The sequence below is a fragment of the Drosophila albomicans genome, chromosome 2L (genome assembly GCF_009650485.2).
Source record: "Drosophila albomicans strain 15112-1751.03 chromosome 2L, ASM965048v2, whole genome shotgun sequence".
In the NCBI taxonomy this organism is placed as follows: domain Eukaryota; kingdom Metazoa; phylum Arthropoda; class Insecta; order Diptera; family Drosophilidae; genus Drosophila; species Drosophila albomicans.
Genome location: NC_047628.2, coordinates 24,540,681 through 24,553,710, shown reverse-complemented (window position 1 = coordinate 24,553,710; position 13,030 = coordinate 24,540,681). Strand labels below are relative to the sequence as shown.

The 13,030-nt window shown below is 37.5% G+C and overlaps 2 protein-coding genes across 2 annotated transcripts; both read right to left on the bottom strand.

Annotated features, from left to right (window-relative positions):
- Positions 1-1,390: 1,390 nt before the first annotated feature.
- Positions 1,391-3,116, bottom strand: LOC117565442 (uncharacterized). Its single transcript, XM_034244533.2, has 3 exons — positions 2,923-3,116; positions 2,639-2,815; positions 1,391-1,860 (listed from the first exon to the last, which is right to left on the bottom strand). The coding sequence occupies exons 1-3, from the start codon at positions 2,981-2,983 to the stop codon at positions 1,652-1,654; spliced, it is 447 nt and encodes a 148-aa protein (XP_034100424.1). The 5' UTR covers positions 2,984-3,116; the 3' UTR covers positions 1,391-1,651.
- Positions 3,117-4,558: 1,442 nt separating this feature from the next.
- LOC117565549 (uncharacterized) lies at positions 4,559-9,886 on the bottom strand. The gene is made up of 3 exons (XM_034244713.2): positions 9,549-9,886; positions 5,334-5,534; positions 4,559-5,267 (listed from the first exon to the last, which is right to left on the bottom strand). The coding sequence occupies exons 1-3, from the start codon at positions 9,613-9,615 to the stop codon at positions 5,065-5,067; spliced, it is 471 nt and encodes a 156-aa protein (XP_034100604.1). The 5' UTR covers positions 9,616-9,886; the 3' UTR covers positions 4,559-5,064.
- Between the last annotated feature and the right edge of the window lie 3,144 nt (positions 9,887-13,030).

The window sequence follows — 13,030 nt, the reverse complement described above, 5'->3', positions numbered from 1 at the left end:
TTGCTTTGGCTGACAATCTGTTATATTGTGCCGTCTATGGTATATTTTGAATGCGGTACTATATCGATATACCAAATATACCATTTGGTATATTTTTAGTATTTTTGTAGTATATTCGGTATATTTTGAGAAAAATACCGCAAAGTATATTTCGTTTATTCAAAATGGGTAGCGGGTATCTCACAGTGGAGTACACTCGACTGTAGCTTTCTCACTTGTTTGTTTTTGTACACTCGACTGTAGCTTTCTTACTTGTTTGTTTTTGTATTTTTTACAATTTACTATTACTAGAGGTAAATATTTACTCAGGAATTGCATGTATAGGAAGAATTGTATCAAACAGGTGTCAAGTGATCTATCTAATACTGAAGCACAATAGAGAAGTTATTGAATTTATAATCAATAGTTATTAAATTAGTATTATTAGTATTTATGCTTTTGAAACAGCTTATAATTTTAATTATTCATTAACCAAATTTGTAAGTTCACTTAGGGCCTTTAAGTGGCTTTTCCCAAGCGATCGCATCGAATGCTTTTCTTTCATAATTTACTATGTTCTTCAATTGGTTAATTTCTCAAATTATGCCAAATGAGTGTGGGTTAATTGAACAGCCGTTGCAACTACGGAAACTGGACGAAACTTCCCCGCACCTCCCTGATTGCTGCAGTTTCTTGACCTTATCAATGTGTGCAGTGAAATACATGTATGTGTTTAACACTTTGTAAATTCAGATTCGACTTGGTTTGAAATTTAACTCAATTAAACATAATTAACAATGCAGGCGCACATTCAAGAATCGTCTCAACCCACGCACATATTGTAAGCATGAGGGCGAGTGCCCCTTTTTTTTTTGAGAAGGGTCATCGGATTGAGCTTGACCTTTCCCAGTCTCAAAAATTTGTTATTCATGCTAATTTAAATTTCTCAGGTATTACTTTCAGTCTAGAGCAGCAATCGACAAATGAGTCACATAGCTTATGAGCTAAGTTTTGTATATAAACTTTAAGTACTTGTCAACTACGAACACACCTAAGTATTTAATCATTTCACATGTGTTTCAATATACTATAGAAATCTCAAGCTGGCAGTAAAATGTGAGTGTGGTCTGTTTAATGATTACAGTCATCATTCATTATTTACTATATAATTGATACACTTCATAAACGCTACGCTAATTTACTCATAAACTGTGATATTGAAGGGCTAAATATATGAATAATATTTATAAAGAACTGAAGCACAAATGTAAAAAGAAATCTAAGAAATACTATAAAAATAAAATTTATATTTGTTTGTAATAGTAAGACTTAATACATAAATTCTTGTGGCAAATAAAACAAGTAACTGTTGAGCACAAATTATGTTTGTTTTTCACAAAAATAAAACCACTTTGATATCATTTTATATATTTTTCATTTATTTGATTTAAGAAGATAGCGATGTAAATGAAGAATGAGCGATTTTTAAATACTTATAATTTGATTCAATTGCATTTGAAGTAGGCACAAATTTAAACGAAAATGTTTCATAACTATGAGAGGCAGATCAAATCAAATGCACTTAAGAAATGCGGGAAGAAATGCATAAATATAGTACAACCGAAAAGAATAAGAACTACGACCAATTACAATACATAGACTGAAGAGATCTCTAGGCCAAGATGCGGGCCACGCCAAAGAACAGCAGAATGGCACCAGCCAGAGGTGCCAGAGATGAGGATCCATTGCACTCATTACCGGTGCAGACTTCGCATCCCAGTTGCTTAACGAAGGGCAGCGATGGATCCGACTGGCAGCTGCCCTGATTATTGTAGATATCGCCAAAGTAACAGGTGCGCACGATCTGCGGATGACCCACAACTGGAAATGGAAATGCAAGTGACCAAATTTGAATTATGTTATCAATAGGAAAACTTTCACTTTGTTTTTCATAGTTTTTGACTGCAAAACAAATGTGTTCATTATTTGTCATCTGGTAGTGTTAACAATGCGAACTGTTTGTGCAATTTTATCTGCGTCATTGTTTACTATGAACAATTCGTTACAATCTGTGAGGCGTGCTAAAAATTCTTAAGTCAACAGGTTTTTGTAATTGCCATTTAGCTGATGAAGTCAAGCGAACTGGCAACTGGAGAGTATTTATTGTGCCTGAAATGATTAACTCTATGCCTTTATGACCTTAGATAAGTCGCAGTTTTGTTATGACAGATTACAAATCTATTTGTGTGTATTCAAAGTGTTCATTCGCAACTCGTTCCCAAGCTAATTTGAATCATTAAAAAAAACTTATAAATGCAAATTAAAATTTTTTGTATACAAAACTGAAATACAATCACGTCACTATTATTTCTAATCTCCAAAATATACGAAATTACACGAACTCAGCAGAATACAAAAAAAATATGACAAATATCACCGACAACAAAAAAAAATACCTAAATATAATCCAGCAACTGCGCAAAAGAATATATGTATGTGTGTTACATGTACATAAAATGACATCACAACCATAGAGAGAGACAGAGAGAGAGATAGAGGAGCGAAGCATAAAGCGATACGCGTTTGCACGCACATTAAATCCGCATTTAATGGGCGCTTTGATGCTGTTAATTGTTTCGCTGATTTCGCTATTACTTACCACTCTCCAGAGTCTTCTTCATGCAGCCGGTGGCGTTACGTGCGGGGAAGAAATTCTGCAGATAACGCGGAGGTCCAATTCTCGAGCAATCAACTAGCATGCTATCATCAGCCTCAAATTTCAAGCCGCACTTGGGTGAAGTCAGCGACTCGCATTGGTAGCACCTAAGTGCATAGGCTAAAAATTACAAAATATGATTACACAAAGAAAAACACGTTTCACATTGCAAAACAATCACTGCATCTGCTGCATGTAAAGTGAAGTGAATCGACTAGTTTACACACCCGAACAGGCCAAGCTTAGCATAACGGCCACGGCCAAACTGCATTTCACGGCGGACACCATTTTCAATGTACAACAAAAATAAGTGTTGTATGTGTGTGTGATTTATCAAAGTTTTCTTTAGTTTTTCGAGTACTCGAAATATGCACGAATCTCAACCTCCGTTGGCGATGTCTGCTGCACGTCTGAAAAGTTCACAATTTGGTTGAACGGTTCAGACGTCTGGCGTTTCCACAATTCACCATACACCATCCCCTGTTTCTCGTATCACTCAGTTCCATGAGCGCTGCTGCGTTGACTGCGCTGCCGCAGCGCTGCCTGCTCCAAACAATTTATTTGTTTTGAGTGGAAGACTTATATATATAATCATTACATAGGCAAAACATAAATAAGACGCTATGTTGAGCAATTTCCAAACCGGTTTCTTTGCTGCTTTGTTTTGCTTTTCAATTCGCTGTGTGTTTTCAAATGTAGTTTTAAAGCGAGTTTTCCAATCACTGCGAGAAAACTGCTGTTGATCACACTAAAGTTACATAGTACATTCCGAATAAAATATAATAAATGAGACTTAAGAGTCTTTAAATGTGATTAAGTTTTTATTAAGCTGCCAAATGACTTTAGTCCAATCATTAAGCTCGATAATCTGAGCAACAAACTCATTAACTTGCAATTGTCAAAAAGTGTTAATTTTATTTACAGACAATTCGTCTTTAATGTGCAAAATGCTTTAGTTGCTTGAGTACTGCAAATTCATAAGAACAACATAGAGTTGAAACAAAATTAAATTTTATACCGCCTCCTAAAAGTAGGCAACATATTTTGGAGTTATTTTTTTCTCGCATGCGATATTTGTACGCAGGCAGTTTCTATGATCGAACTTTAGGGGATGTGCCATTGAATGGGTTGACACAAATCAGGCTTAAAGTTTCACTCTGATTAAATTAATGCCACACTGGGCGACAATTGCTTTTTTGTTTGAGTTAGAGGGGGTGAAAAACCCAAACGTGCAGGACAAATATGGAATTAGGTCAACGGAAAACCCATAGATTATTCACTTGTCGCTAAATTGGATTAGGTGTTAGTGAATTAGTGGAATAACCAAAAACATGGCTTCGGACATGGACAAGACGTCACAAAATTATGCATTTCAATTGCTTAAGGTTTCGAATTTGGGAAGCCTTAAAACAGTTTCTTTAACACGAAGCGAAATGATTTAAAGAAGTGTCGATTAAAGAGTATAGACGAGTATCTAGTTTTAAATCAAATGAGGCGACAGCTGATTCCACACAGGGGGCCTAACAGTTAAGAATGGGATGAACTGCACTCGCCATTTGCATAGATTTAATTAGATAGTGTCAACAAAGATTTATTGGATGACTGTGTCAACTGTCACGCTGTCACAGATTGGGCACAGAGATTGGCAGGACAAACGCGGTGACAGGTGCAGGATATTTGAATGGGTCAGTGGCAAATAAAGTAGGTCGCCTAATTGGATTACTGCTGGATTAGTTTGCTGTCGCTATAGGGGACTCCAATGGCAGCCAAATCATGTCAACAGCTGATAGTTAGTATTCAATAAATCACCCATACTGATGTTAGTTCTTATTCACCCATAAGTAACTCCAGTTGTCATTTGTATTGTGAACTTTATTCGGTGTGTGTTTGTGTGTTGAATGCAACTGTGTTAATTACATTGGTGTCTGGCTTAAACATTAAAAATATTTCTCTTGTAGTTTCTTTGACAATTTCATATATTGAATTATTAGAGCGGTGCTTCGTTTGTTTATGGTAGTTAATAATATATAGTTTTGCTTCGTAAAGCATTCGATTAATTGTAATTTATTTATGTGGTTTATGTAATTCTCATCTATTCATTTACTAAGTTAAAATGATTAGTTAAAATGCCGCCGTAAGCCGTGTTAAGCAAATCATGTAATTCGTGTAAAATTCAACTATATGATAATTATAGAACATTAACCAAGAGCCTAACATAAATATATAATACGAATAAGTACAAACTACAACTAAACTATTTAAAATACATCTGTTATATCCGCAGCGGGCTAAGCACTTGAGGGGGAGGCTAAATAAAATATCACGTTCGAACCGAAATTGAGATAGAATTGTCTCCCTGCGACTCTCACTTAGTTGGCCACAGCCAAGAGCGGCAACAGAAGAGCACTGAGAAAGCTGACCAAGGAGCCAGCTCCATTGCAACTATCTTCGAGGCAATCTTCGCAGAATATTCGGCGCACATTCTTGTCGGGGCTGGTCATGTTGCAGAGATACAAGGGATCCGCTTTGTTGGTGTAGTAACAGTATCGCTTGGTGATCACCTTGCCATTACCTGCAATAGATCGAATTTCAATGTTAATGGTTTTGCAATTAACCGGTTTTCCATTTTACTACTTACTTTCCTCGACTGTTTTGCGGCAAACAGGACGCTCGTGATCGGAGTTGATGCTGCTGTTGCAAGTGCGCAGCAAATTGATGTTGCGCTCCTTGATCAGCTCTTGGGGTATATTGTCCTCCTGGAAGGTTACATCACAGAAGTCCTCGGCTCCAGCGGTCTCCGAGCTGCAGTGCCAGCACTGCAAAGGCTTCCTTTCCTCTCCTATGGAAGACAATTCGATTAGTTTGCTTGTGACCTTTATGGTACGCTCTGACCTCTATTGAGATTACGCTCGATACATTTTGCTCATTCACAAGCCAAGTTTGTCAGCATACTACAAGCTAAAAATGGCGACAGAATTTCACAAAGTTTTCGCTGTTGACATCATCGTTCACTTGCCAAAAACAACTAAAGGACACCCCCAAAATATAGAGAGTTCAACCCCCGGTTTCATTGAGAGCAGCAGCTGCTCCAGACAGAGACACAGTCTGAGCGGAAGACGCTGAATTATGCGTAGCCAGTCCAAGCGGCGCCGTCATTGAGTATTTTTTATTACGTATACGCAACGTTATAGTATTGTAATTGAAATTGTAGTGAACGCGTGTCGTAATTCAGTCAACTATTGAATGGCATAGTTAAGCGCTAATGACTTGCAAATAAATTATTCTTTCTTGTGGCAAGCTCGTGAAATAACCATAAAAATTCTTTTTTGCATAAATATTCTATTAAAGTTGATCATTAACAACATTAAACATTTGAAGCATGTTTGCGGATATTCTTTAAAAATGGTTTTTAAATTCCAAACATTGCTCACGGCATTTTCTAAATTTTATTGCAAATATTAGAATGGACCACATGTGTGAAAGGCAGCAATAAAATTATAAATATATAATTCCACAGTAAACATTGACGTATGGATCATCAATCAATGTTGTTTTACAATTATAAAGTATTTATTGTGAAAGTATACATTGAAAGTGCCAAAAATGCACAAAAATTGATTTGCCAGCTAATCACTCAACAAATTGCTCACAGATTGATTTAGATTTCTCATAGTGGTAAATTTTTTATCCAGCTGTTTTGTTTATTTATGCTTTCTTTATAATTTGTTTTTTCTTCGATTCTTATTGAATTTGGTAAACATTGACGCCGCGTCAGACATTGACCGAGAGAGTCTGACGAAAAAGAATCACGTATTTATAGAACTGATTCGCATAAAATGAATATTTAATGCAGCTACTTAGTATTATTCTTTTGAGGGGAGGAGATCAGGCATTAGTTGGCTGCTCGACTCGTCCCCAGGAACCACCTGCTGGGTCATAACGAAATAGCACACAAACATTTAGTTTGCGTGTGTGTTTTGACCAAACTCAGATAAGCACTATTGCGAGTATGCGTGATTAGCTTGAGGGGAGAAGACTCAAACACTGCAGAATGTCAAGATCAAGATGGTTTTTCCGCAAGGCCTTGAAAGTATTTCGCATGTCCACAACAAAAAACAACATGATGTAAAGGTTGCCAAAGGGATCAAGTAAGGGGGAAAACATTTGCTTACATATTCAACAGCCAACTTACCATAAATCTAAAGTAAACATGCCAGTTGGACAACAAAAAGGAGAGGGAATAGGGAATTAGACCTTGAACACGCGTTTCGGGTGCTGACCAGGCAAAACAATCCCTCGAGGTATCTTTAGAGGTTTGAGGTGCCAAATATTGACGCTGACAACATTTGCATTTCATATTTCAGCAAAACGGCAAGTACGTTCATATTAAATTACGCTATTATGAATTAGAATTCGAGCTGCTTGCTGCAATTTTCTGTTGTGTCGAGAGTTTGTCCTTCGCCTGTCAACCCTGAAGACGAGGCGATGGCTGGTTGTATTTTTGCTTTCTAGTTCAGTGGTTGTTCTCACTATATACTACTTGTGTAGTTGTTGTGCCTGTCTGTTCTTGTTATTGCGATTTAGCCCTGTTCAGCGCCCACGCCTTCTTCTTCTTTTGAATTTCAGCCTTGTCCGTTCTAGTTTTCAAGCTTCCTGTAGACTGACGTGAAATTGCAGGTAATTTGCCAGAAGCCACGGCAAGGAGTTAAAGAGTCTCACTCTCTCTCTCACTCTTCTACACTAGCTGCTTCTTTATAGAGGTGAGTGTGAGTAATTGATTGTATATACCACAATTTTGCGGAGAAGTCAAGGTCGCGGCGTCTCAACTGTTTTGTTATCGTCACACTCACGCACAGGCAATAAGGCTCAGTATTGGGTGGCATAGTTGGTGCAAATAATTGCTACTTAAAATGCACTGAATGCAAAGAGTATAAGAATAACAAAAAGTATATAGAAAGTATAAAGAACACTACATATTTTTTATATAGTAATCGAATATGCTTATACTTTAATTTTTTTCTGCATAATTGCCTTTGAAATTTAAGTGCACAGGAAATTCTTTTTTTATCTGTATCTGTATGCAAATTTGGTAGCTTGCTTTTCAACCCTTAAAATTAAAGTTTAAAATTGCAACACTATACCGAAAAAGGCTTCCACACTCACGCCTCACACCACCACTAAAGAAAAAATTAGAAACCGAAACTGTCAGGCATAATGAATAACAACAACAAGACATAATTTGATACGCATCGGAAATGTGTTGTCGCCCGCAATTAAGTAACAATGTGTGACAAAAGCGGAGGGTAGCAAAAGTGTGAGGGTAGCAAGCGGGGAGGCAAGTGTTTGTGGCATCCTGTGAAGCGTGTTCAATCTGCGCATCCTGTTTTGATAGCTCATTCCCAGTCGCAAGTCGCAGTCGAAGACAAGGAGATAAACAACGCCTGCTCATTATCAGTAGCGTCGACGAATTACGCAATTCATGCCAAGGAATTCGAGCCCTCGCATCCCAGTTTTTGGTCCTTGTATCTTTATCGAGGTCTCTGACACAGTTTACACAGAGGGGTTGGGAATCGTGTACAGTTGAGATACTGAGATAGATGCTCGGTCGCTGCTGGAAACTGGAGCAGACGACGTTGTGGCGCCAGTTTGACATGCGCACAGGTCCAGACTGCTGACTGCGCAGCGGGGTCCTCGACATGCCTCTGATTGAATGCAAGCCAATTAGATAATTGTGGAGGAGTCCACACAAAAGGCTGTGCAACAGGACACACAGGTTTATTCAATTCTCTATTCAGCGAAACTAACTCAATTAAAATCCATTACAATTAACAACATAATTCGATGGCAATTAACGTCGATGCTAATTAAGTCGAAGGTTGATTTTTATAGATGCATTGAAATGTGTTTTACAGTGAATCGTTTTCGAATATTTCTCATTCGTTTGTGTGTGTAATAACGCCAACAGGCTTCGAATATTTTTAAAATAAATAAAAGCGAAGAAAGATATTCCAAAATACACAGAGAAATGTGAAATATATACGAGAGTATGTGTTTGCGTTGCCAATCATCGAACAACCTGCAAATTGCCTAAGCTGCCAAAACAATTTGACACATACATTTTTATGGGCGAAAAACTGCGCGAATTTTCTGAGCATTGACCTATAAATTGCTTGCGTGAGCGATAGCCAGAAAAGTCAGAAAACCGAACCTGGCCAAGCCCTTAAAATCGGTGTGCTGAAATCAATTTTCTACTCAACAAAATGCTATTAAATTCTAGGAAATCTCGGCAAAATTCCAAACAATTTTTAGAGGAAAGGTTGATTAAACGCAACGAGTAGATGGAAAATGATTGATATTCTTGTATCAATCATTCAATTTCACTTTGTTTATGACATTCAGAGAGTCGTTAAATGGCTGGAAATAAATGGCAAAAAGTCAGCAAGATATATTTCCATACTTAGACGTGAAATCATCTGAGTTGATTTCGTCCAGTTGAGTTATGGAAATCAATTGTTTAGCTTTTTACAATGTTATGGTGCTATTTTTAAGAATGCTACAAATTTTTATAAACACCGCAAACAAAATCGTAAAAATTTCACCTAAAAGAAAATAGTGAAATATATAAACACATTTCATGATCGCACCTGAGTTTTTCACTCTCGCACTTATTCGTTTTTGATTTAAGAACAACACACAAATGGCCAAATTGTGTCGACCTTGCCGGGGCAGATGTAGTTACAGTCCCAAATGGCACTTCATTTACAAATATGAACCAAAATAATTTTTAGTTTTTGTCTGTTTACGAATGCATTTCGAATGACACGTGCAAGATCTGCGGAGATTGTGAACTCACCTCGTATATTGCGTACGGTTGATAAGAGGCAGAAGCCAGCGATGATGTACTTCATGGATGCTGTCATAATTAGTTCGGGATTTCTAGGGAATTCTAGGGAATGCTTCGGTTGGATGCTCTACAGGGGCGACACAATGGCGCCGGTTTTCCGGTAAACAAGTCAAACAAAAAAATCGGGCTTGTTGAATTCCTTGTGTATCCTTTTGTAGGGTGCTCTCAATCTGTCAGTTGGGGGAACTCCTTGATTGTTTAATATGTGTGTGTGTGCTTAAGAGTGCGCGCGATGCAAACGGTTGCTCGTCCGAGTAACGACTGTGCTGCCCAGCCAGCCGCAGGCTCTGCTGCCACACAGCCACAGCTCAGTCGAGCGTCGACGCTGACAGCGACTGCGACGGAGACGGCGACAGCAGCAGCGTCGTCTCTGAGTGCTGATGACGTTTCCTGGGGATGCCCCATGCTGCTACTGCTGGCGACTCTCAATTGAAACACTGATTTACTCGATTGTAGAATTCTACTACTACTATACTATATGGTTCTGCTGCTGTTCGACTGATGACGTCGCCATGGCTAATGTGAATTATCTGTTTGATAACGAACAAAAACATTTCAATTGAAATAAAGTATAGCTTAAATTATGAATTGGTACAATTGCAGTATAAGCAATTGTATGATTTAACAAATTTTAAAAAAGTAAAAACGTTTTGAGAAGCAACATAAATATTATTTATCTTTTAAATAGCCTCTCTATTGCTCAGGATGGTCACCCTAAGTGTGGTGTAAAACTTTGCTAAGGCAATTGCTGAAGCTTTTATGCAAAGCTCTCGGCTTGCGTTAAGTGAATCAGTTAATTCTTGAAGTGCAAAAGTGCTTGCATATTTACTTACAATTATGAACGACCTTTGATGTAAAACAAAAATAATAATTTCATCTTTTAAATTAAAAATTTCGGTTATTTTTTAACGTAGTGTGCCAAAAATGTAGATTGATTCAATAAATTAAAAAGAAAAGCAGTTCAAAGTTCATTAAAGTATATGTAAAAACTTAAAAAGTCATTCAACAATAATAAAAAGATACAAATGTATCTATAAGATACTAAAGCAATTGCAAGATACAAATGTATTCTGTACTCTGCAAAACTATCTGCAGCGCAAAGCGAGTCAAGTTACAAAAGGGGAAAGCTTGCCGCGCTTTATTTAGCAGCTTACAAAAGCGCACAAGAGATGGCGCTGTTGTCAGTACGTTTGTAACTTTTGCAAATGAACCAAAGGCAATATTTGGTTAAAGCAAATGAATCAACTGAATCAACTCATCAGTTAATGATTCATGAATAGGCGACACGCACATAATTTGGCCAACGGATTGGCTGCGAGCTGTGCGGTGTATTTAGCCAAATTTGGCAACTCTCTGACCGCAATTGGCAGTCGAGGCGCTGACACGAGCAAACAGATATATGATTTCATATGCAAATCTTGACATTAAGCTGAAGCATTAGATGGCAGTAGCTGCAGCTTGCTGTTGACTCCTCCTGCTACCAAAAAAAACAAAAAATCAAAAAAAAAAAAAAACTCTTGACAAAGCGTGAAAAATGCGAGTTGCTGTGGCACGCACACACACCAAACGCCAAACACAGCGATCGCACAGCGATCGAGAGCGACGCCATCGACGCAACTTGGAGTTGATTGGCGAACCGGGTCTGAGTCGAGTCGAGTCGACTTGCAGCCAAATCGTAATGCACACGGCAACGGCAACGACAACGGCAACGGCAAACAGATTATGGGGTTAAGTTGAAGTCAAAGCGTAAGCGCAAGCTCAATAAAAAGTCAAATCACATCATAAACTTGAATGTGGCGGCGGTCTAGCGACTTAGACTATTGACAGCCAGCCTGGGGCCATCGGGGCGTATGCGTAACATTTGCAGCCACAGCCGAAGCCGAAGCTAAAGCCAAAGCCAACGCAGCTGAACAATGTCGATTAACAATATTTTCAAATGCTCCCTCCATGATAAATGGCCAGTTTTATTGCATAAACTGTACGACATTTTCGCTAGGCACGTCATAAAATACAACAACAACAACAAAAAAACATAAGATAAAATAAAACAAAATACATTGAGTGCGTGTAGTTTTTAGAAAACAAATCAAACGCGAGCCGTGCGACAAGTTTAAATGGCCAAAACGTTTTCGTTGCACAGTTGCCACCCATTTTGGCTACCCTGTAATCATTACACTGTTTAATAGGGTATACACAAGTTGTTTCAATTTAAAAGCTATACTTATTAACTCAATCTTTTCGTTTAGCGTAAACGTTAGTCAACCATTTATTATGTATGTGCATTTAAATATAGATTTTTCGTTTTTTTGCATTCAGCTGTCGTGCTTGTGACAATCTTTATTTATGGTTGTTTTTATTTTTATGCGTTTTTAATGTAACATAATCGCATAATCACGCCATAGGGCGTTACCCAAAACTCCCACTGCTCGACTGCATTAAAGATATGCAAACATAATTGACTCGGGTCAAATGTCAATGCTGACATTGAAATCTTTTGCGTGGTCGGCAATTAATTTACCAACTCTGAGAGCAAAACTCATTTCCGTTCTGAATTCACATGGATGATGAGTCGACATTGCATTCAATTCCACTCGCTTTTACTGATCTTCTATCTTTTATTTCATTCTGTTTTTTTTTTTTTTGTGGTGCGCAGTTTTTTACAATCGCAATGTCAAGCGCAATGATGTGAGACAATTACTGTTGATTTGCTTTTGAAATTAAACAAATTAAGGCAAGGAACTTGGACTTGAACGGTGAATATCAAAAGACGAAATCAGTTGCAAAACACAGACAAACTAATTATCTACATAAAAAGATTGCTGAAGTGAAGAAGAGAATAAGTGGGAGGTAGAGATTTTTGCAAAGGAATTTAATACCTATGTAGAATATAATTCTAAATTCTATAGCAAAAAGTACTAAGACAGTGCGTACTTTTTTCAATAACTAACAATTACGAAAACTACAGTCGAGAGTGCTCAACTATGAGATACTTGCTACCCATTTTCAATAAAAGAAAAACAGTGCTGTATTATTCTAAAAAAATATACCTAATTTACATATATGTTTTTTCGTATATCAATATACTATTATATTTAAAATCGCGTACAAAATAAGCCAGATTGTCATCTAAAGCAGCAGACAAACAAACAAACCACAAGAAGAAGTGCTGTCGATAAAATCTAAAATCTCTTTTATAGTTTCAGTGAACCAGTGTTTCATATGGATATATCGTCTGGACTGTTGACATTGATCAGGAATATACATATAAACAAAATACAAATAAATGAAACCACATTGCAGCTACTTGAAAATTTGAGCTTATAAGCTCTCAAGAGCATTTCATAATCAAAATATTTTTTTAAAACGAACGAGCAATGAAAACATCCACAGTTGTGTTCCTGATCTTCACCTGCCTTTTGGCTGTGTTTTGC